This window comes from Oncorhynchus mykiss, chromosome 9, assembly GCF_013265735.2.
Source record: "Oncorhynchus mykiss isolate Arlee chromosome 9, USDA_OmykA_1.1, whole genome shotgun sequence".
In the NCBI taxonomy this organism is placed as follows: Eukaryota; Metazoa; Chordata; class Actinopteri; order Salmoniformes; family Salmonidae; genus Oncorhynchus; species Oncorhynchus mykiss.
In genome coordinates this window covers 7,402,481-7,427,102 of record NC_048573.1, presented here as the reverse complement: position 1 = coordinate 7,427,102, position 24,622 = coordinate 7,402,481, and the positions used below count along the sequence as shown (strand labels likewise).

General features: G+C 44.8%; 1 protein-coding gene across 1 annotated transcript; it reads left to right on the top strand.

The window, feature by feature from the left end:
- The first annotated feature begins 299 nt into the window (after positions 1-299).
- Positions 300-19,810, top strand: snx15 (sorting nexin 15). Its single transcript, XM_036987218.1, has 7 exons — positions 300-618; positions 2,366-2,522; positions 3,347-3,462; positions 5,881-6,199; positions 8,230-8,397; positions 14,202-14,399; positions 18,715-19,810. The coding sequence occupies exons 1-7, from the start codon at positions 517-519 to the stop codon at positions 18,834-18,836; spliced, it is 1,182 nt and encodes a 393-aa protein (XP_036843113.1). The 5' UTR covers positions 300-516; the 3' UTR covers positions 18,837-19,810.
- The last annotated feature ends 4,812 nt before the right edge of the window (positions 19,811-24,622 follow it).

The window sequence follows — 24,622 nt, the reverse complement described above, 5'->3', positions numbered from 1 at the left end:
GTTACTTATGGTAATTGAAGATGGTCAAATAAGACATGCCCCTTATAACATTGTTAACTTATCATATGTTAAACCTATCAGTATTATTTATATATATATTTTTTTATCCATAGATTCAATAAAAGGCTTATAGTGTAAACTTTTCATATAAAAGCTGAATCTCTGAGAAAGAAAAGTCAACTCAACTGTGAGCTAAATTTACCTGACGAGATCTCCCTTCAGCAGAGAGTGTCACTGGTCACGCAAAGACTACGCCACCAACCAGGAAGCTAGAGTCGTCACTAGTTACCACAGCCACAAAGTCAGAATTATTGCTAAATCCCGCCTATTTCTACAATCAGATTTTTAAACCTAACCATAATCACACTGCTAACCCTGTGCCTAATTATAACCATACATTAAGACCAAAAAGTACATTTTTGTTTTTATTCATTTTTACGATATACCCATTTTGACTTTGTGCGTGTGGTAATTAGTGACAACCACAAGTGTATACATCTGTACTTCCACACGGCGATGTCTCGGAAGAAAGAGAAAGAAGATTATTACCGTTTTTTCTCGGTGACAGAACCACGCACCCACGAGAAGGGACACACGGAATATAAAGTCACCGCAAGGGTCGGTTTGTCAAGTCGTCTTATCTTGTATCTTAGTAGCGTCAGCCACTATGTAGCTGGTTAGCGTTAGCCATATTAATGCATTGTTTTGACTGTCAGCAATAGTCTTGTTTATAGCTAGCTAATAAATACTTTATGTCAGGGTGTCAGGATAGACTTATACAATGCATATATATATATATGTGTGTGTGTGTGTGTGTGTGTGTGTGTGTGTGTGTGTGTGTGTGTGTGTGTGTGTGTGTGTGTGTGTGTGTGTGTGTGTGTGTGTGTGTGTGTGTGTGTGTGTGAGTGTTCAATAGACAGTGGTCCAATATCCCTGCTCTCAAGCACTAATCAATTCCAAAGGGGCATTGTTGGGAACTCGTGATTCGTTGCATGATTTCAGCATTGAACCCCCCGTGACTTGACCCCTTTGGGTAGTTATACCACCTCCCCCTTTTCTACAAAACATCCTTCTCCTCCAACTTGCCTTCTCGCTGCTGATAGTATTGCTGATAGTATTGTGCATGTAAATCCTCCTATCCTATGAACACCTTTAAAATCAGAGGTCATGTGTTTCGGGTAAGAAGAATGCCCCTCTCCCCACCGGTGTGATTACTACCTCTTGAGGGTTTAGAGCTTGAGGTAGTCACCTCATGCAAGTACTTGGGAGTATGGCTAGACGGTGCACTGTCCTTCTCTCAGCACTAATACAAGCTGCACGATAAGGTTAAATCTAGACTTGGGTTTACTCGATCGTAATCGCTCCTCTTTCACCCCAGCTGCCAAACTAACCCTGATTCAGATGACCATCCTACCCATGCTAGATTACGGATATGTAATTTATAGATCGGCAGGTAAGGGTGCTCAGGCGGCTAGAAGTTCTTTACCATTCGGCCATCAGATTTGCCACAAATGCTCCTTATAGGACACATCACTGCACTCTATACTCCTCTGTAAACTGGTCATCTCTGTATACCCATCACAAGACCCACTGGTTGATGCTTATTTATAAAACCCTCTTAGGCCTCACTCCCCCCTATCTGAGAGATCAACTGCAGCCCTCATCCTCCACGTACAACACCCGTTCTGCCAGTCACATTCTGTTAAAGGTCCCCAAAACACACACATTCCTGGGTCTCTCCTCTTTTCAGTTAACTGCAGCTAGAGACTGGAATGTCCAGCAAAAACCACTCAAACGAGACAGTTGTATCTCTACATTCCAAGACTCAATCATGGACACTCTTACTGACACTCGTGGCTGCTTCGTGTGATGTATTGTTTTCTCTACATTGCCCTTTGTGCTGTTGTCTGTGCCTAATAATGTTTGTACCATGACTTGCCTAGTTAAATATAAAAACAGGAAGTTCGTACTATAAATGCATTCTATGTAAATGCGGGACACACATCACTATGTTTACTTTCGATGAATTACCCTTGTCCTTTCCTTCCACCTGTCTCTCTCCCTCTCTTCCTGTCTCTCTCTCTCTCTCTCTCTTCCTGTCTCTCTCTCTCTCTCTTCCTGTCTCTCTCTCTCTCTTCCTGTCTCTCTCTCCCTCTTGCTTCCTTCGCTCCTCTTCTCCCTCCATCCCTTCCTCTCTCTCTCACTCTCTCCTCCTGTCTCTCTCTCTCCGTCTCTCTCTCCCTCTTGCTTCTTTCGCTCCTCTTCTCCCTCCATCCCTTCCTCTCTCTCTCTCTCTCTCTCTCTGTCTCTCTCTCTCGCTCGCTCCTCTCTTCCTGTCTCTCTCTCTCTCTTCCTGTCTCTCTAGTTTGTCTCCAAGCGTCGTCCAGAGGACGTCAAAGAGGTGATAGTATGGAGGAGGTACAGTGAACTGAAGAAGCTATATGGAGAGCTGTCCTACACACACAGAAACCTGTTCAGGAGACAGGAGGAGTTCCCTCCGTTCCCTGGCGCTCAGCTCTTTGGTATGACCCAGTTAAAGTGATACTCCAGAACTTTTGCATCATTTCAGCCAGTAGTTGTGCTCGAGCCAAAACGGGTCTCTGTTTTTTGTGTGCTACAGTTTTCCATTTTCGTATGATATGTTACATCCTCATTTATTTATCTTTTCAAAAATGTTTTGTAATTCGGGATTATATGTTACGAAACCAATTCGTACCGTATGTTACGAAACCAATTCGTACCGTATGTTACGAAACCAATTCGTACCGTATGTTACGAAACCAATTCGTACCGTATGTTACGAAACCAATTCGTACAGTATGTTACGAAACCAATTCGTACAGTATGTTACGAAACCAATTCGTACCGTATGTTACGAAACCAATTCGTACCGTATGTTACGAAACCAATTCGTACCGTATGTTACGAAACCAATTCGTACCGTATGTTACGAAACCAATTCGTACAGTATGTTACGAAACCAATTCGTACCGTATGTTACGAAACCAATTCGTACAGTATGTTACGAAACCAATTCGTACCGTATGTTACGAAACCAATTCGTACAGTATGTTACGAAACCAATTCGTACAGTATGTTACGAAACCAATTCGTACAGTATGTTACGAAACCAATTCGTACAGTATGTTACGAAACCAATTCGTACAGTATGTTACGAAACCAATTCGTACAGTATGTTACGAAACCAATTCGTACCGTATGTTACGAATTTGTTGTGCTTCAGATCCCGGACTGCATCTTTTAATCAATGAATCAGTCAATCAATTAGTAAATCAGTCAGTCTACTTATTATTATTGTTCATCTCTCTCTCTCTCTCTCTCTCAGGTAGGTTTGATGAAGGGGTGATCGAGGAGAGGAGGAGTGCAGCTGAGGTCATGCTACTATTCACCACCAATATCCCTGCTCTCTACAACAGCCCTCAGCTTAAGGACTTCTTTAGGGTGAGAAACATAGAAATAACCAAACATAAGGGATTCCTTTCGTTAGCTGGCAATTACCGGCCAAAATGACCGGAAGAAAAGAAAAAGAAGAAAGTTGTAAAAAAAAACAATGCTTTTTTTTATTCATTGATGGAAGTGCCAGTCGTTGGAAACACAATTTGATCGTTATGTTTATCGGTCTATAGGTGTCTCACGTATCCAACACAACTAGCACACGTGCACAACATACAGAGACTATTTTGAGCGTGAATTCTCCTGTTGCTCCTCAGCAGGTTGCTGTTGTTAATTTATTTAACCTTTTATGTAACCTTTTATGTAACCTTTATTTAACCTTTAATTTATTTAACCTTTTATTTAACCTTTATTTAACCTTTTATTTAACCTTTAATTTAACCTCTATTTAACCTTTAATTTATTTAACATTTTATTTAACCTTTATTTAACCTTTATTTAACCTTTATTTAACCTTTATTTAACCTTTTATTTAACCTTGTATTTCATCTTTATTATTTAACCCTTTATTTAACCTTTATTTAACCTTTATTTAACCTTTTATTATTTAACCTTTATTTAACCTTTTATTATTTAACCTTTATTTACCCCTTTATTTAACCTTTATTTAACCTTTATTTAACCTTTAACATTTTATTTAACCTTTATTTAACCTTTATTTAACCTTTATTTAATTTATTTAACCTTTATTTAACATTTTATTTAACCTTTATTTAACATTTTATTTAACCCTTTATTTAACCTTTTATTTCATCTTTATTATTTAACCCTTTATTTAACCTTTATTTAACCTTTTATTTAACCTTTTATTTCATCTTTATTATTTAACCCTTTATTTAACCTTTATTTAACCTTTTATTTAACCTTTTATTTAACCTTTATTTAACTAGGCAAGTCAGTTAAGAACAAATTCTTATTTACAATGAGGAAACATTGTGCTAAACCAAACACCTTCCTAATATTGAGTTGCACCCCCCCACCCCTCCACTTTTCCCCTCAGAACAGCCTCAGTTTGTCGGTGAATGGACTCTACAAGGTGTCAAACGTTCCACGGGGATGCTGGCCCATGTTTTACTCCAAATTCTTCCCACCATCGTGTCACGTTGGTTAGATGTCCTTTGGGTGGTGGACCTTTCTTGATACAAATGGGAAAATGTTGAGCATGGAAAAACCCCAGCAGCGTTGCAGTTCTTGACAGAAACCAGTGCGCCTGGCACCTACTTACCCTGTTCAGAGGCACTTAAATATTGTTTTACTTTCCCATTCTCCCTCTGAAGGGAACACCATCCATGTCTTGGTTTTCTCAAGGATTAAAAAATCATTCTATGATTCTATGATGCTTAGAATTCCATGTTGCCATGGCAACAAAAAAAAAAACATTTTATCCCGTTTTTATTTTACCACATCAATCTGTTCGTCGGACGAAACGGGATTAAAAACAACTTGTGTAGAAAGTTAACATCCGCACCCCGATGGTGTCAACTGTGCTCATGTCTGCGTAATGAGAAAGTAGTGGAAAAAATGACAACTTCTGACTATTTCTGATCTAGTGATCGATGACAACCGATCTCGCTGCCCAGACTTACATCATTACAAAGAGGAGATTCTCCTGATTAAAATGGTGCCCGACTTGAACAAAAATCCAAATATACACACTGTGAGATATTTGGCGAAATAGACAGTCATGCCTATATTTCCCTACAGGAAACAACCTCAGAGTTCCATGAGTATTTGTTTGTTGTTGTTTACATTTTAACTATAAATAAGGAGAGCAGGTCTCATTGCCAACTAGACGCTGCCATTGTGACATAGTACAACAACGTTCGGAAGGCGAGTTGGTGTCACAGTGCTCAATAGAACTAATAGGAGCTGGCAGGGTGAAAAATGCCCTAAACTTGTCAAATTAGTAAACTAAACTCTCTCTACCCGTGTCTCCCCCTCCCCTCGCTCCCCCTCTCTCCTCCTCCCTTCTCTCTACCCATGTCTCCCCCTCCCCTCGCTCCCACTCTCTCCTCCTCCCCTCTCTCTACCCATCTATCTCCCTCCCCTCGCTACCCCTCTCTCTACCCATCTATCTCCCTCCCCTCTCTCTACCCCTCTCTCCCTCCCCTCTCTCTCCCTCTCCCCTCTCTCTCCCCCTCCCCTCTCTCTACCCATCTATCTCCCTCCCCTCGCTACCCCTCTCTCCCCCTCCCCTCTCCCCATCCCTTCTCTCTCCCCCTCCCCTCTCTCTACCCCTCCCCTCTCCCCATCCCCTCTCTCTACCCATCTATCTCCCTCCCCTCGCTACCCCTCTCTCTACCCATCTCTCCCCCTCCCCTCGCTCCCCCTCTCTCCCCCTCTCCTCTCTCTACCCATCTATCTCCCTCCCCTCGCTACCCCTCTCTCCCCTCCCCTCTCCCCTAGGGTGGTGAGGTGATCAGGCCGTTAGACCCCTCTCCTCTCTCCTCCTCCACCCCCCTCCCTCCCCCACTCATCCCCCTGCCACAGCGTCGAGGCTCAGACTGTGAACCTGCGGCGGAGGAGGAGGGGACCGAGGCCCCTATCCAACCCCAGAAGCTGGGTCTTTCACTGGGCACGGATCTAGTCGAGCCTGAGGTTGCAGCTGAGGCCTACAGTGAGATGGGGGGTTGTCCTACTCCAGTAACACCTACAGCTGAGGAGGAGGAGGAAGAGTTAACGGACCTTCCTGATGTACCCGGCGATCTGAAGCTAGACGACAGAGGTAGAAGAAACATAGAGAAACGCACAACACCGAGCGATTTTTAACTTGGATATTTTTCGTTTTTTTTAAACAACTCTCTGACAGATTGTTGGGTAAATTATTTTAAAGCCCTTTTCATTCTGTTTTCTTCTGAAATCAATGTGCACATTGTACAGTTTCTCTAGAGATGAATCAGATCGAGCCCAAACTGTGCGATGCATGTTGGGAGTTGTAGTTTCCAACAGGCCAACATTTGACATTTTGTTCAGTGTAGAAATCAGCAGAAACTAAACGTCTGCAGCTCTTTAGTCAAAAGTAGCATCCTCCTTTTCTGCTCTACTTTCTCTGCAATCAACTGGAAACAGGGGTTGAAAGCATTATGGTATAGCTTAGTGGTTATAGCAGGTAGCCTAGTGGTTAGAGGCAGGTAGCCTAGCGGTTAGAGCAGGTAGCTTAGTGGTTATAGCAGGTAGCCTAGCGGTTAGAGCAGGTAGCTTAGTGGTTAGAGCAGGTAGCTTAGTGGTTATAGCAGGTAGCCTAGTGGTTAGAGCAGGTAGCTTAGTGGTTATAGCAGGTAGCCTAGCGGTTAGAGCAGGTAGCTTAGCGGTTAGAGCAGGTAGCTTAGTGGTTATAGCAGGTAGCCTAGCGGTTAGAGCAGGTAGCTTAGTGGTTAGAGCAGGTAGCTTAGTGGTTATAGCAGGTAGCCTAGTGGTTAGAGCAGGTAGCTTAGTGGTTATAGCAGGTAGCCTAGCGGTTAGAGCAGGTAGCTTAGTGGTTAGAGCAGGTAGCTTAGTGGTTATAGCAGGTAGCTTAGTGGTTAGAGGCAGGTAGCCTAGCGGTTAGAGCAGGTAGCTTAGTGGTTATAGCAGGTAGCCTAGCGGTTAGAGCAGGTAGCTTAGTGGTTAGAGCAGGTAGCTTAGTGGTTATAGCAGGTAGCCTAGTGGTTAGAGGCAGGTAGCCTAGCGGTTAGAGCAGGTAGCTTAGTGGTTATAGCAGGTAGCCTAGTGGTTAGAGGCAGGTAACCTAGTGGTTAGAGCAGGTAGCTTAGTGGTTAGAGGCAGGTAGCCTAGCGGTTAGAGCAGGTAGCTTAGTGGTTATAGCAGGTAGCCTAGCGGTTAGAGCAGGTAGCTTAGTGGTTAGAGCAGGTAGCTTAGTGGTTAGAGCAGGTAACCTAGTGGTTAGAGCAGGTAGCTTAGTGGTTAGAGCAGGTAGCTTAGTGGTTAGAGAAGGCAGCTTAGTGGTTAGAGCAGGTAGCTTAGTGGTTAGAGCAGGTAGCTTAGTGGTTAGAGCAGGTAGCTTAGTGGTTAGAGAAGGCAGTTTAGTGGTTAGAGAAGGCAGCTTAGTGGTTAGAGCAGGTAGCTTAGTGGTTAGAGCAGGTAGCTTAGTGGTTAGAGCGGGTAGCCTAGTGGTTAGAGCGGGTAGATTAGTGGTTAGAGCGGGTAGATTAGTGGTTAGGGCGTTGGGCCAGCTGGATCGAATCCCTGAGCTGACAAGATAAAAATCTGTCATTCAGCAACCCTGAACAAGGCAGTTAACCCACTGTTCCCCGGGCGCCGTGGATGTTGATTAAGGCAGCCCCCACCCCGCACCTCTCTGAATCAGGGGGTTAAATGCAGGAAAACACATTTCAGTGTTTACTAGGTATCCCCCCCCCCCTTTCCCTTTCCTAGTGATGGTGGAAAAACCATCCATACAGTAATGTTTACATTTGAGTAATTTAGCAGACTCTTATTCCAACTTACAGTTAGTGCATTCACATTAAGATAGCTAGGTGAGACGACCACACCTCAGTCACATCCCAATATTATTTTATATGACCTATATGCACCTGAGTGTTGTGATAGCACGGTATTGTGAGGTCCGTCAACCCCCTTGTACAGCCCACTGCGTTCCTGTTCTTTCACATCCGTGCAGATGAACGGCAGGAGATGAGGAGAGGAAGCCACTTCGAGGGCTTCCTGACGAAATTATAAAAAAAAGTGTCTGTCCTGTGATGTCCTGGACATTTGCCTTGCTGTGGCTTCACTGTTATTCGTGCTTCTCTTCCCTAGTTCTCAATCCGTTCCGGCCCTGCGTCCTCAGAACAGACCAATCACAGTCTCAGGAGGAGTTTGATTCGCTGTTCGATTCTGTGATGCGGGAGGAGCCTTCAGAGGAAGTACCGCCCCCTCCTCTCTCCGACAACGACCTCGCCATCTTCGACCCCTGTGCTAAAGAAGGTCAGAGGTTACGCACGCACACACACATACACACACACACACACACACACACACACACACTACTACTACAATCAAGTGCCACCACAGATATGTCACTTTTTAAAACAACTTTTTATCCACTTACCGGAAACAGCAACATTACAAAACCACAGCGACATGACACAATAGGGACTGGGAAATTACACTCACTCTCTATCACACTGTCTATCACACTATCTATCACACTCTCACTCTCTATCACACTGTCTATCACACTATCACACTATCACTCTCTATCACACTGTCTATCATACCATCACTATCTATCACACTATCACTGTCTATCACACTGTCTATCACACTATCTATCACACTCTCTATCACACTATCACTCTCTATCACACTCTCTATCACACTATCACTCTATCACACTATCACTGTCTATCACACTATCACTGTCTATCACACTGTCTATCACACTATCACTCTTTATCACACTGTCTATCACACTATCTATCACACTCTCACTCTCTATCACACTGTCTATCACACTATCTATCACACTCTCTATCACACTGTCTATCACACTCTCTATCACACTCTCACTCTCTATCACACTGTCTATCACACTATTACACTATCACTCTCTATCACACTGTCTATCACACCATCACTATCTATCACACTATCACTGTCTATCACACTGTCTATCACACTATCTATCACACTCTCACTCTCTATCACACTCTCTATCACACTATCACTCTCTATCACACTATCACTGTCTATCACACTGTCTATCACACTGTCTATCACACTCTCACTCTCTATCACACTCTATCACACTATCACTCTCTATCACACTATCACTGTCTATCACACTGTCTATCACACTATCACTGTCTATCACACTGTCTATCACACTATCACTCTTTATCACACTGTCTATCACACTATCTATCACACTCTCACTCTCTATCACACTGTCTATCACACTGTCTATCACACTCTCTATCACACTCTCTATCACACTGTCTATCACACTCTCTATCACACTCTCTATCACACTATCTATCACACCATCACTATCTATCACACTATCACTCTCTATCACACTATCTATCACTCTATCACACTATCACACCATCACTATCTATCACACTATCACTCTCTATCACACTATCCATCACACTCTCTATCACACTCTCTATCACACTCTCACTCTCTATCACACTCTCTATCACACTATCACTCTCTATCACACTATCACTGTCTATCACACTGTCTATCACACTATCTATCACACTCTCACTCTCTATCACACTCTCTATCACACTATCACTCTCTATCACACTATCACTGTCTATCACACTGTCTATCACACTATCACTGTCTATCACACTGTCTATCACACTATCACTCTTTATCACACTGTCTATCACACTATCTATCACACTCTCACTCTCTATCACACTGTCTATCACACTATCTATCACACTCTCTATCACACTGTCTATCACACTCTCTATCACACTCTCTATCACACTGTCTATCACACTGTCTATCACACTATCTATCACACCATCACTATCTATCACACTATCACTCTCTATCACACCATCACTCTCTATCACACTATCTATCACTCTATCACACTATCACACCATCACTATCTATCACACTATCACTCTCTATCACACTATCTATCACTCTATCACACTATCACACCATCACTCTCTATCACACTATCACTCTCTATCACACTATCACTGTCTATCGCACTGTCTATCACACTATCACTCTCTATCACACTGTCTATCACACTCTATCACACTATCAATCACACTCTCTATCACACTATCACTCTCTATCACACTGTCTATCACACCATCACTATCTATCACTCTATCACACTATCACACCATCACTATCTATCACACTATCACTATCTATCACACTATCTATCACACTATCTATCACACTATCTATCACACTCTCTATCACACTCTCTATCACACTATCACTCTCTATCACACTACCACTGTCTATCACACTGTCTATCACACTATCACTCTCTATCACACTGTCTATCACACTCTATCACACTATCAATCACACTATCTATCACACTATCACTCTCTATCACACCATCACTATCTATCACACCATCACTCTCTCACACTCTCTATCACACCATCACTCTCTATCACACTGTCTATCACACCATCACTATCTATCACACTATCACTCTCTATCACACTCTCTATCACACTCTCTATCACACTATCAATCACACTATCACACTCTCTATCACACTATCACTATCTATCACACATACTCTCTATCACACTATCACTATCTATCACACTCTATCACTCTCTATCACACTATCACACTATCACACTATCACTATCACTATCTATCACACATACTCTCTCGCACTATCACTATCTATCACACTATCACTATCTATCACGCTCTCACACTATCACTATCTATCACACGCTCTATCACACTATCACCCTCTATCACACTATCACTCTCTATCACACTATCACTATCTATCACAGTATCACTATCTATCACTCTATCACAATCTATCACACTCTCTATCACTCTCTCACACTATCTATCATTCTCTATCACTCTCTCACACTATCTGTCATTCTCTATCACATTATCACTATCTATCACACTCGATCACACTAATTAAAAAAATGTATCTCTCCAGAAATAAGTCTCTCACTGTTGCCGCCTGTTATAGACCCCCCTCAGCTCCCAGCTGTGCCCTGGACACCATATGTGAATTGATCGCCCCCCATCGATCTTCAGAATTTGCGTTCAAACGACCACCCCTCATCACTGTCAAACGCTCCCTAAAACACTTCAGCGAGCAGGCCTTTCTAATCGACCTGGCCCGGGTACCCTGGAAGGATGTTGACCTCATCCCGTCGGTAGAGGATGCCTGGTCGTTCTTTAAAAGTGCTTTCCTCACCATCTTAAATAAGCATGCCCCATTCAAGAAATGTTGAACCAGGAACAGATATAGCCCTTGGTTCTCTCCAGACCTGACTGCCCACGACCACCACAAAAACATCATGTGGCGGACTGCACTAGCATCGAATAGTCCCCGTGATATGAAACTTTTCAGGGAAGTCAGGAACCAATATACACAGTCAGTCAGGAAAGCAGAGGCTAGCTTTTTCAAACACAAATGTGCATCCTGTAGCACAAACTCCAAAAAGTTTTGGGACACTAAAGTCCATGGAGATTAAGAGCACCTCCTCCCAGCTGCCCACTGCACTGAGGCTAGGAAACACTGTCACCGCCGATAAATCCACAATAATTGAGAATTTCAATAAACATTTCTCTACGGCTGGCCATGCTTTCCTCCTGGCTACCCCAACCCCGGCCAACAGCTCCGCACCCCCCGCAGCTACTTGCCTGAGCCTCCCCAGCTTCTCCTTCACCCAAATCCAGATAGCGGATGTTCTGAAAGAGCTGCAAAACCTGGACCCGTACAAATTAGCTGGGCTAGACAATCTGCAACCCCTATTACCAGTCTGTTCAACCTCTCTTTCGTATCGTCTGAGATTCCTAAAGATTGGAAAGCTGCCGCGGTCATCCCCCTCTTCAAAGGGGGTGACACCATAGACTCAAATTGTTACAGACCTATATCTATCCTGCCCTGCCTCTAGACCCGAACTGTTACAGACCTATATCCATCCTGCCCTGCCTTTCTAAAGTCTTCGAAAGCCAAGTTAATAAACAGATCACTGACCGTTTCGAATCTCACCATACCTTCTCCGCTATGCAATCTGGCCAAGGCTTTCGACTCTGTCAATCACCACATCCTCATCGGCAGACTCAACAGCCTTGGTTTCTCAAATGACTGCCTCGCCTGGTTCACCAACTACTTCTCAGACAGAGTTCAGTGTGTCAAATCGGAGGGCCTGTTGTCCGGACCTCTGGCAGTTTCTATGGGGGTGCCACAGGGTTCAATTCTCGGGCTGATTATTTTCTCTGCATATATCAACGATGTCGCTCTTGCCGCTGGTGATTCTCTGATCCACCTCTACGCAGACGACACCATTCTGTATACCTCTGGCCCTTCTTTGGACACTGTGTTAACTAACCTCCAGACGAGCTTCAATGCCATACAACTCTCCTTCCGTGGCCTCCAATTGCTCTTAAACACAAGTAAAAATGTGTTTTTAAATGCATGCTCTTCAACCGATCGCTACCTGCACCTGCCCACCCGTCCTACATCACTACTCTGGACGGCTCTGACTTAGAATATGTGGACAACTACAAATACCAAGGTGTCTGGTTAGACTGTAAACTCTCCTTCCAGACCCACATCAAACATCTCCAATCCAAAGTTAAATCTAGAATTGGCTTCCTATTTCGCAACAAAGCATCCTTCACTCATGCTGCCAAACATACCCTCGTAAAACTGACCATCCTACCGATCCTCGACTTCGGCGATGTCATTTACAAAATGGCTTCCAACACTCTACTCAACAAATTGGATGCAGTCTATTACAATGCCATCCATTTTGTCACCAAAGCCCCAAAAACGACCCACCACTGCGACCTGTATGCTCTCGTCGGCTGGCCCTCGCTTCATCTTCGTCGCCAAACCCACTGACTCCAGGTCATCTATAAGTCTTTGCTAGGGAAAGCTCCGCCTTATCTCAGCTCACTGGTCACGATAACAACACCCACCCGTAGCACACGCTCCAGCAGGTATATCTCACTGGTCATCCCCAAAGCCAACACCTCCTTTGGCCGCCTTTCCTTCCAGTTCTCTGCTGCCAATGACTGGAACGAATTGCAAAAATTGCTGAAGTTGGAGACTTATATCTCCCTCACTAACTTTAAGCATCAGCTATCTGAGCAGATAACGGATCGCTGCAGCTGTACACAGCCCATCTGTAAATAACCCAATCTACCTCCCTCATCCCCATATTGTTTTTATTTACTTTTTTGCTCTTTTGCACACCAGTATTTCTACTTGCACATCATCATCTGCACATCTATCACTCCAGTGTTCATTTGCTAAATTGTAACTACTATGGCCTATTTATTGCCTTTACCTCCCTAATTTTACTACATTTGGACTCACTGTATATAGACTTTTCTATTGTGTTATTGACTGTATGTTTGTTTTATTCCATGTGTAACTCTGTGTTGTTGTTTGTGTCGAACTGCTTTGCTTTATCTTGGCCAGGTCGCAGTTGTAAATGAGAACTTGTTCTCAACTAGCCTACCTGGTTAAATAAAGGTGAAATAAATAAATAAAATAAAACTCTATCACACTATCACTCTCTATCACTCTATCACGCTCTCACTCTCTATCACTCTCTCTCACACTATCACTCTCTATCACACTATCACTCTCTATCACACTATCACTCTCTATCACACTATCACTCTCTATCACACTATCACTCTCTATCACACTATCACTCTCTATCACACTATCACTCTATATCATACATACACCCTTAACAGCTTCTACCCCCATAAGACTGCTGAACAATTAGACTGCTGACCAATTAGACTGCTGAACAATTAGACTGCTGAACAATTAGACTGCTGAACAATTAGACTGCTGACCAATTAGACTGCTGACCAATTAGACTGCTGAACAATTAGACTGCTGACCAATTAGACTGCTGACCAATTAGACTGCTGACCAATTAGACTGCTGAACAATTAGACTGCTGACCAATTAGACTGCTGAACAATTAATCAGATGGCCACCCGGACTATCTGTCTTTTCTTCCTGTTCTTTATCATGACTAATTTCTCTTGCCCAGACCAACCGAGCGCATCACACAACCAATCAGAACTTCTGTCGCTGCCCTTGACCAATCCGGACGGTGGGGAGGCGGGCTATCTGAAGCAGGCAGCCAATGAGCTCACAGCTGCGATGGAAAGCGAGAAGGAGGGAGAGTACAGTACAGCCATACAAAAATACAAGACAGCTGTGGATTTACTCATCACTGGAGTTAAAGGTGAGAGGGATGATGGAGAGAGTGGGGGATGGAGAGAGTAAGGGAGGGATGGAGAGTGAGGGAGGGAGGGATGGAGCGTGAGGGAGGGAAGGATGGAGAGGGAGGGAGGGAAGGATGGAGAGTGAGGGAAGGAAGGATGGAGAGTGAGGGAGGGAAGGATGGAGAGGGAGGGATGGATAGAGAGAGAGGGAGGCATAGAGAGAGGGATAGAGGGAGGGAGGGAGGGAGGGAGGGATAGAGAGAGAGAGGGATAGAGAGTGAGGGAGGTATAGAGAGTGGGGGAAGGATAGAGAGTGGGGGAGGGATAGAGAGTGGGGGAGGCATAGAGTGGGGGAGGGATAGAGAGTGGGGGAGGCATAGAGTGGGGGAGGGATAGAGTGAGGGAGGGATAGAGGGTGAGGGAGGGATGGAGAGAGAGGGAGAGAGAGAGAGAGTGAGAGATGGGATGATGGAGAGGGAGGGAGGGAGGGATGGAAAGAGTGAGAGGGATGGACGGAGAAAGAATGAACGAGGGATGGAGAGAGAGTGAGGGTGATATGCTTCTCACCGGAGGACAGGCTGAAGGCATTCCCATCTGAAACAGTTTGTGCATATATTATGAGGAGGTTTTGTTCGTTGTTGTTTTTTTCAGCTGTTCATGCACACGGTTTTATCTCGATACAAGCAGGAGCTGGCTAGTCGAAGTCTACGCCCATTTTTTTTCCTGTGATTGGTCAACAGTAGGGATTCAACGAGGCACAACTGGTTTTCATGCACATCTTATTCATTCAGAAATACTACACATAGTTAGTCAGACTTAATACTACACCTAGTTAGTCAGACTAATACTACACCTAGTTAGTCAGACTTAATACTACACCTAGTTAGTCAGACTAATACTACACCTAGTTAGTCAGACTAATACTACACCTAGTTAGTCAGACTAATACTACACCTAGTTAGTCAGACTTAATACTACACCTAGTTAGTCAGACTAATACTACACCTAGTTAGTCAGACTAATACTACACCTAGTTAGTCAGACTAATACTACACCTAGTTAGTCAGACTAATACTACACCTAGTTAGTCAGACTTAATACTACACCTAGTTAGTCAGACTAATACTACACCTAGTTAGTCAGACTAATACTACACCTAGTTAGTCAGACTAATACCACACCTAGTTAGTCAGACTAATACTACACCTAGTTAGTCAGACTAATACTACACCTAGTTAGTCAGACTAATACTACACCTAGTTAGTCAGACTAATACTACACCTAGTTAGTCAGACTAATACTACACCTAGTTAGTCAGACTAATACTACACCTAGTTAGTCAGACTAATACTACACCTAGTTAGTCAGACTAATACTACACCTAGTTAGTCAGACTAATACTACACCTAGTTAGTCAGACTAATACTACACCTAGTTAGTCAGACTAATGATACACCTAGTTAGTCAGACTAATACTACACCTAGTTAGTCAGACTAATACTACACCTAGTTAGTCAGACTAATACTACACCTAGTTAGTCAGACTAATACTACACCTAGTTAGTCAGACTAATACTACACCTAGTTAGTCAGACTAATACTACACCTAGTTAGTCAGACGAATACTACACCTAGTTAGTCAGACTAATACTACACATAGTTAGTCAGACTAATACTACACATAGTTAGTCAGACTAATACTACACATAGTTAGTCAGACTAATACTACACCTAGTTAGTCAGACTAATACTACACCTAGTTAGTCAGACTAATACTACACCTAGTTAGTCAGACTAATACTACACCTAGTTAGTCAGACTAATACTACACCTAGTTAGTCAGACTAATACTACACCTAGTTAGTCAGACTAATACTACACCTAGTTAGTCAGACTAAGAACTCCTCGGCAATAAGGTCAATTCTGATTATTTTGAGGAAGTGTATACTGGCTACGGCGCCACAAGCTAAACTATTTTAAGGTAGTTCAGACATTCACTTCTAGGAGCTAAACCCAGTCCTGGTATACAGAGTTCTGCTAGGAGCTAAACCCAGTCCTAGTATACAGAGTTCTGCTAGGAGCTAAACCCAGTCCTAGTATGCAGAGTTCTGCTAGGAGCTAAACCCAGCTGTAGTATGCAGAGTTCTGCTAGGAGCTAAACCCAGCTGTAGTATACAGAGTTCTGTTAGGAGCTAAACCCAGTCCTAGTATGCAGAGTTCTGCTAGGTGCTAAACCCAGTCCTAGTATGCAGAGTTCTGTTAGGAGCTAAACCCAGTCCTAGTATGCAGAGTTCTGCTAGGTGCTAAACCCAGTCCTAGTATGCAGAGTTCTGTTAGGAGCTAAACCCAGCTGTAGTATGCAGACTTCTGCTAGGAGCTAAACCCAGCTGTAGTATGCAGAGTTCTGTTAGGAGCTAAACCCAGTCCTGGTATGCAGAGTTCTGCTAGGAGCTAAACCCAGCTGTAGTATGCAGAGTTCTGTTAGGAGCTAAACCCAGTCCTGGTATGCAGAGTTCTGCTAGGAGCTAAACCCAGCTGTAGTATGCAGAGTTCTGTTAGGAGCTAAACCCAGCTGTAGTATGCAGAGTTCTGTTAGGAGCTAAACCCAGTCCTGGTATACAGAGTTCTGCTAGGAGCTAAACCCAGTCCTAGTATGCAGAGTTCTGCTAGGAGCTAAACCCAGCTGTAGTATGCAGAGTTCTGTTAGGAGCTAAACCCAGTCCTAGTATGCAGAGTTCTGCTAGGAGCTAAACCCAGTCCTAGTATGCAGAGTTCTGCTAGGAGCTAAACCCAGTCCTAGTATACAGAGTTCTGCTAGGAGCTAAACCCAGTCCTAGTATACAGAGTTCTGCTAGGAGCTAAACCCAGTCCTGGTATGCAGAGTTCTGCTAGGAGCTAAACCCAGTCCTGGTATGCAGAGTTCTGCTAGGAGCTAAACCCAGTCCTGGTATGCAGAGTTCTGCTAGGTGCTAAACCCAGTCCTGGTATGCAGAGTTCTGCTAGGAGCTAAACCCAGTCCTAGTATACAGAGTTCTGCTAGGAGCTAAACCCAGTCCTAGTATGCAGAGTTCTGCTAGGTGCTAAACCCAGTCCTGGTATGCAGAGTTCTGCTAGGTGCTAAACCCAGTCCTGGTATGCAGAGTTCTGCTAGGAGCTAAACCCAGTCCTAGTATACAGAGTTCTGCTAGGAGCTAAACCCAGTCCTAGTATGCAGAGTTCTGCTAGGAGCTAAACCCAGCTGTAGAATGCAGAGTTCTGCTAGGAGCTAAACCCAGTCCTAGTATGCAGAGTTCTGCTAGGAGCTAAACCCAGTCCTAGTATGCAGAGTTCTGTTAGGAGCTAAACCCAGTCCTAGTATGCAGAGTTCTGCTAGGTGCTAAACCCAGTCCTATAGAGGGAGGAGTGGGTTAGAGAGACCCATGTAGGTACTATATTGGTAATGGAGAAGAGGACCTTCCTCTCTCCCTTTTCACTTCTCTATCTAAGGTAATAATATTTTTATCTCTCTCCTCCCTCCCCCCCTCTCTCTCTTCTCTCCCCTCCCTCTCTCTCTCTCTCTCTCTCTCCCCTCCTTTCTCTCTCCCCTCCTTTCTCTCTCCCCTCCTCTCTCTCGCTCCCCTCCTCTCTCTCTCTCCCCTCCTCTCTCTCTCTCTCCCCTCCTCTCTCCCCCCCTCGCTCTCTCCCCTTCTCTCTCTCTCTCCCCTCCTTTCTCTCTCTCTCTCTCCCCTCCTTTCTCTCTCTCTCCCCCTCTCTCCCCTCCTCTCTCTCTCCCCTCTTCTCTCTCTCTCTCTCTCCCCCTCTCTCCCCTCCTCTTCTCTCTCCCCTCCTCTCTCTCTCTCTCTCCCCTCCTCACTCTCTCTCTCCCCTCCTCTCTCTCTCTCTCCCCTCCTCTCTCTCTCTCTCTCCCCTCCTCTCTCTCTCTCCCCTCCTTTCTCTCTCTCTCCCCCTCTCTCCCCTCCTCTCTCTCTCCCCTCCTCTCTCTCTCTCTCTCTCCCCTCCTCTCTCTCTCTCTCTCCCCTCCTTTCTCTCTCTCTCCCCTCTTCTCTCTCCCCTCCTCTCTCTCTCCCCTCCTCTCTCTCTCTCTCTCCCCTCCTCTCTCTCTCTCTCTCTCTCCCCCTCTCTCCCCTCCTCTCTCTCTCTCTCTCCCCTCCTCTCTCTCTCTCTCTCCCCTCTTCTCTCTCTCTCTCTCTCCCCCTCTCTCCCCTCCTCTCTCTCTCCCCTCCTCTCTCTCTCTCTCTCCCCTCCTCTCTCTCTCTCTCTCCCCTCTTCTCTCTCTCTCTCTCTCTCTCTCTCTCTCCCCTCTCTCTCTCTCTCTCTCCCCTCCTCTCTCTCTAGGAGATCCAGACCCACAACGTAGAGGTTCAGTAAAGAGAAGAACTGCTCAGTATCTGGAACATGCAGAGACACTACTCACACGACTTACCTCCACACACACCTCGCAGGACCAGGATGCTTAAACACACACACACACACACACTGCGGAGAAGTACTCATAAACACACACATGAACAGGACGCTGAAACACACACTCCTTAATACACTCAGGATCAATAGAACAACTGGAGTTTTGAACAACCAATAGCACCACTTACACACACACACACACACCTCTCTCCCTCCCTCCCTCTCTCTTAAAACCACAGGAGGTTGGTGGCCTCTTAATTGGGGAGGACGGGCTCGTGGTAATGGCTGGAGCGGAATACATGGAATGGTGTCAAATACATCAAACGTTCAGTTTCCAGGTGTTTCGTTCCCTCTGTTCCAGACATTATTAATGTGTCGCCCTCCACTCAACAGCCTCCTGTTGCTTAAAACACACACACACACACGCACACACACAAACACACACACACACACACACACAAACACACACACACGCACACACAAACACACACACACGCACACACACAAACACACACACACACACGCACACACAAAGAATCACATCCCTGTTGCTTCTAGAATCACATCCCTGTTGCTTCTAGAATCACATCCCTGTTGCTTCTAGAATCACATCCCTGTTGCTTCTAGAATCACATCCCTGTTGCTTCTAGAATCACATCCCTGTTGCTTCTAGAATCACATCCCTGTTGCTTCTAGAATCTGAAATCAACTGTCAAATAATTGAATCTGATTCCCCTTAATGAACAAGACAATGGCTTGCGTTCCAAAAGGCACCCTATTCCCTATATAGTGCACGGCTTTTTACCAGGGCCAATAGGTGAACACTAGGGTTCTAGGGCTCTGGTCTAAAGTAGTGCACTAAATAGGGAATAGGGCTCTGGTCTATATAAGGAATATGGTTCCTTTGTCCTCTTAATTTATCTTCCTAGATTCTTTTACAATGTTTTAAGGTGTTAATAGTATTGTGTGTTTTTGTACACTACACGCATTACTTCATTGTTTTCTTAAATAAATCAATAAAAACAGATTCAGTGTATTGTCGTCCTCTGAGTGGTACTATGGTGGTGGTTGTTTATACCTGTGTGGCTAGGTGTTTTTCCATGACCATTTGACCTCACCAGGAAGAACTCTTAGCCCTAGTTAGAATGGTTATTTATCTGTCTGGGTCAATTCCATTTTAATTCAGACAATTAAGGAAGTCAACTGAAACTCCAGGGAAACGATTGGAAGTTCGAATTTGTTTACTTCCTGAATTAATTGAATTCAAAATGGAATTGACCCCCGAGCCTGTTGGTCTTTAATACAGAATGGATCCAGTATGTTGCTCTCAAATTTGGTCCTTGAACTTCCACTGCATTTTTTGAATTGTTCCCCTCTAATCAGGGACTGATTTAGACCTGGGACAGCAGGTTCCCCTCTGATCAGGGACTGATTTAGACCTGGGACAGCAGGTTCCCCTCTGATCAGGGACTGATTTAGACCTGGGACAGCAGGTTCCCCTCTGATCAGGGACTGATTTAGACCTGGGACAGCAGGTTCCCCTCTGATCAGGGACTGATTTAGACCTGGGACAGCAGGTTCCCCTCTGATCAGGGACTGATTTAGACCTGGGACAGCAGGTTCCCCTCTGATCAGGGACTGATTTAGACCTGGGACAGTAGGTTCCCCTCTAATCAGGGACTGATTTAGACCTGGGACAGCAGGTTCCCCTCTGATCAGGGACTGATTTAGACCTGGGACAGCAGGTATGAATAACCAGGTAGATGAGAAACCCTACCAGGTCCAGAGCCCGTTGGTTAAGAGTACAGTTGAAGTAGGAAGTTTACATACACCTCAGCCAACTACATTTATACTCCGTTTTTCACAATTCCTGACATGTAATCCTCGTAAAACAAATGCCCTGTCTTAGGTCAGTTAGGATCACCACTATATTTTAAGAATGTGAAATGTCAGGACTGATGTCTTGAGATGTTGTTTCAATATATCCACATCATTTCCCTACCTCATGAAGCCATCTATTTTGTGAAGTGCACCAGTCCCTCCTGCAGCAAAGCACCCCCACAATATGATGCTGCCAGCCCCGTGCTTCATGGTCCCTCTTTTTCCTCCAAAAATAACAATGGTCATTATGCCCAAACAGTTCTATTTTTGTTTCATCAGACCAGAGGACATTTCTCCAAAAAGTACAATGTTTGTCCCCATGTACTGTTGCAAACCATAGTCTTTTTTGTGGCAATTTTGGAGCAGTGGCTTCTTCCTTGCTGAGCGACCTTTCAGGTTATGTCGATATAGGACTCGTTTTACTGTGGATATAGATACTTTTGTACCTGTTTCCTCCAGCATCTTCACAAGGTCCTTTGCTGTTGTTCTGGGATTGATTTACACTTTTCACACCAAAGTTCGTTCATCTCTAGGAGACAGAACGCATCTCCTTCCTGAGCGTTATGATGGCTGCGTGGTCCCCTGGTGTTTATACTTGCGTACTATTGTTTGTACAGATGAACGTGGTACCTTCAGGCATTTGGAAATTGCCCCCAAGGATGAACCAGACTTGTGGAGGTCTACAGTTTAAATCAGCCAAGACCTGATTTCTTTTGATTTTCCCATGATGTCAAGCAAAGAGGCATTGAGTTTGAAGGTAGGCCTTGAAATACATTCCCAGGTGCACCTCCAATTGACCCAAATTATGTCATTTAGCCTATCAGAAGCTTCTAAAGCTATGACATCATTTTCTGGAATTCTCCAAGCTGTTTAAAGGCACAGTCAACTCCGTGTATGTAAACTTCTGACTGGAATTGTGATACAGTGAATTATAAGTTAAATAATCTGTCTGTATACAATTTGTATTATTTAACTAGACAAGCCAGTTAAGAACCAATTCTTATTTTCAATGACGGCCTAGGAACAGTGGGTTAACTGCCTTGTTCAGGGGCAGAACGACAGATTTGTACCTTGTCAGCTCGGGGATTTGAACTTGCAATCCTTCCGGTTACTAGTCCAACGCTCTAACCACTAGGATACCCTGCCGCCCCAAATGACTTGTCATGCACAAAGTAGATGTCCTAAAACGAGTTTTAATGACTCCAACCTAAGTGTATGTAAACTTCTGATTTCAACTGTATATTGTGTCGTTGTAGTAGCTAAACTCTACCACCGGGTGTCGCAGTTGAGCAGTTGACTCATTTAAATCTGCATCAACAGGGATACAAATAAAGACATCAACAATGACTGAATGATTCCATCTGCTTATAGATGAATAGACTTCTTAGATACCTAACCCTTACTCTGGTCACAAGGGAGGGAAGAAGGGAGGGAGAGGGAGGGAGGGAGGGAGCGAGGGATGAAAAATGGAGAGATGTGAGTTAAAGGATGAGAGGGGGATGATCTCTGCATTGTCCGGAATAAACGGACAGGGGGAGAAAAAAAAATCCTGACCCACCCTTTTCTCTCTTGATCTCTCTCTCTCTCTCTCTCTCTCCCTCGTTCTATATTTCTCTCTCTCTCTCTCTCGCTTTCATTCTTTTGTTTATGCATTCTGGGGAGACTGGAGAGAAGGATGGATGGATGGATGGAGAGAGGGAAAAGCTTGCACCTGTGAAAATAGAGAAAAACAGTGGGGGATGGAGACAAAGAGATGGAGGGAGAGAGGGTTGGAACAACAGGGAGGTGGAGAGCATTAGCATGCTGATAGTGTCAGCACTCATCTCTTTTCTCTCTCTTTTTCTATATATCCATCTCTCTCTCTCTATCCCCCATCTCTCCCTCTCTACATCCCTCCATCCCGCTCTCCTCTCTGTCCGTGACAATTACACCATCAAAACACTCCAGTCAGAGAGGATAATTGGTGCCAGTGTTGTAGCGAGAGAGCAATATAGTGTGTGTGTGTGTGTGTGTGTGTCCAGTGTTTTTATTTCAGGAAGCACACAGGAAACGTTTCTGTGTCAGAGGGTTTTTGGTGCATAAATGTGTGTGTGTGTGTGTGTGCGCGCTCGTGTGTGTGTGTGTGTTAGAAAGGGCCAATTAGATGTTCTACAGTGTATGGCTAGGGTCTGCTTGCTCCAAGGATACGGACACGACTGGACAAAACATTAGGAACACCTGCTGTTTCCATGACAGTCTGACCAGGTGAATCCAGGTGAAAACTATGATCCCTTGTTGATGTCACTTGTTAAATCCACTTCAATCAGTGCTGATGAAGAGGAGGAGACAGGTTGAAGAAGGATTTTTTTAAAGCCTTGAGACAATTGAATCATGGATTGGGTATGTGTGTCATTCAGAGGGTGAACGGGCAAGACTAAAGATTTAAGTGCCTTTTGAACTCAATACTAGGAAGGTAATACTTTGAACACACACACACACACACACACACACACACACACACACACACACACACACACACACACACACACACACACAGAGAGAGAGAGAGACAACAGTCTAAAGCACCTTAGTTGAGAGCTACTCTACTTTTCTATGTAAAACTCAACTCACACTTATACACGCACGTCTGCATAAACACACACACACACACACACACACACTATCACTAATATGGAACACATGCATAAATACACACGGTCACACACACACATACATTCCAATGACCTAGATGTATTGCAGCTCATCCCCCACCCCATCACACTCACACACACACACACACACACACACTCATCCCCCACCCCCATCACACTCACACACACACACATCACACTCATCCTCCAACCCCATCACACTCACACACACACACACACACATCACACTCATCCCCCACCCCCATCACACTCACACACTCACACACACTCATCCCCCACCCCCATCACACTCACACACTCACACACACTCACACACACTCATCCCCCACCCCCATCACACACACACACCTCAGTCTGCTGTGAAATGAGCATAATGTTTCCTGCCACTGCCCACATACAAGCATCAGTTAAAAAGCTACTGGAAAAAACACTGAACAGCCTCTCCCTCTGCCCCACACACACCCTCTCCCTCTGCCCCCCACACACCCTCTCCCTCTGCCCCACACACACCCTCTCCCTCTGCCCCACACAAACACACACCCTCTCCCTCTGCCCCACACACACCCTCTCCCTCTGCCCCCCACACACCCTCTCCCTCTGCCCCACACACACCCTCTCCCTCTGCCCCACACACACACACACCCTCTCCCTCTGCCCCACACACACACACACACCCTCTCCCTCTGCCCCACACACCCACACACACCCTCTCCCTCTGCCCCACACACACACACACACACACACACACACACCCTCTCCCCTGAACAGTAAACATTACACATACAGAAGTTTCAAAACAATAAAGAAATTACAAATGTCATTGTGTATATATATATCGCCTCTGCCCCACACACACCCTCTCCCTCTGCCCCACACACACACACACACACACCCTCTCCCTCTGCCCCACACACACACACACACACCCTCTCCCTCTGCCCCACACACCCACACACACCCTCTCCCTCTGCCCCACACACACACACACACACACACACACACACTCTCCCCTGAACAGTAAACATTACACATACAGAAGTTTCAAAACAATAAAGAAATTACAAATGTCATTGTGTATATATATATCGCCTCTGCCCCACACACACCCTCTCCCTCTGCCCCACACACACACACACACACACCCTCTCCCTCTGCCCCACACACACACACACACACCCTCTCCCTCTGCCCCACACACCCACACACACCCTCTCCCTCTGCCCCACACACACACACACACACACACACACACACTCTCCCCTGAACAGTAAACATTACACATACAGAAGTTTCAAAACAATAAAGAA

Bases quoted from the DNA above. Each gene is read 5' to 3' on its own strand.
- snx15 (XM_036987218.1), top strand. From the start codon at position 517: ATGTCTCGGAAGAAAGAGAAAGAAGATTATTACCGTTTTTTCTCGGTG. The intron at 2,523-3,346 runs GTATGACCCAGT...TCTCTCTCTCAG, and splicing joins CCCTGGCGCTCAGCTCTTTG to GTAGGTTTGATGAAGGGGTG. The intron at 6,200-8,229 runs GTAGAAGAAACA...TCTCTTCCCTAG, and splicing joins TCTGAAGCTAGACGACAGAG to TTCTCAATCCGTTCCGGCCC.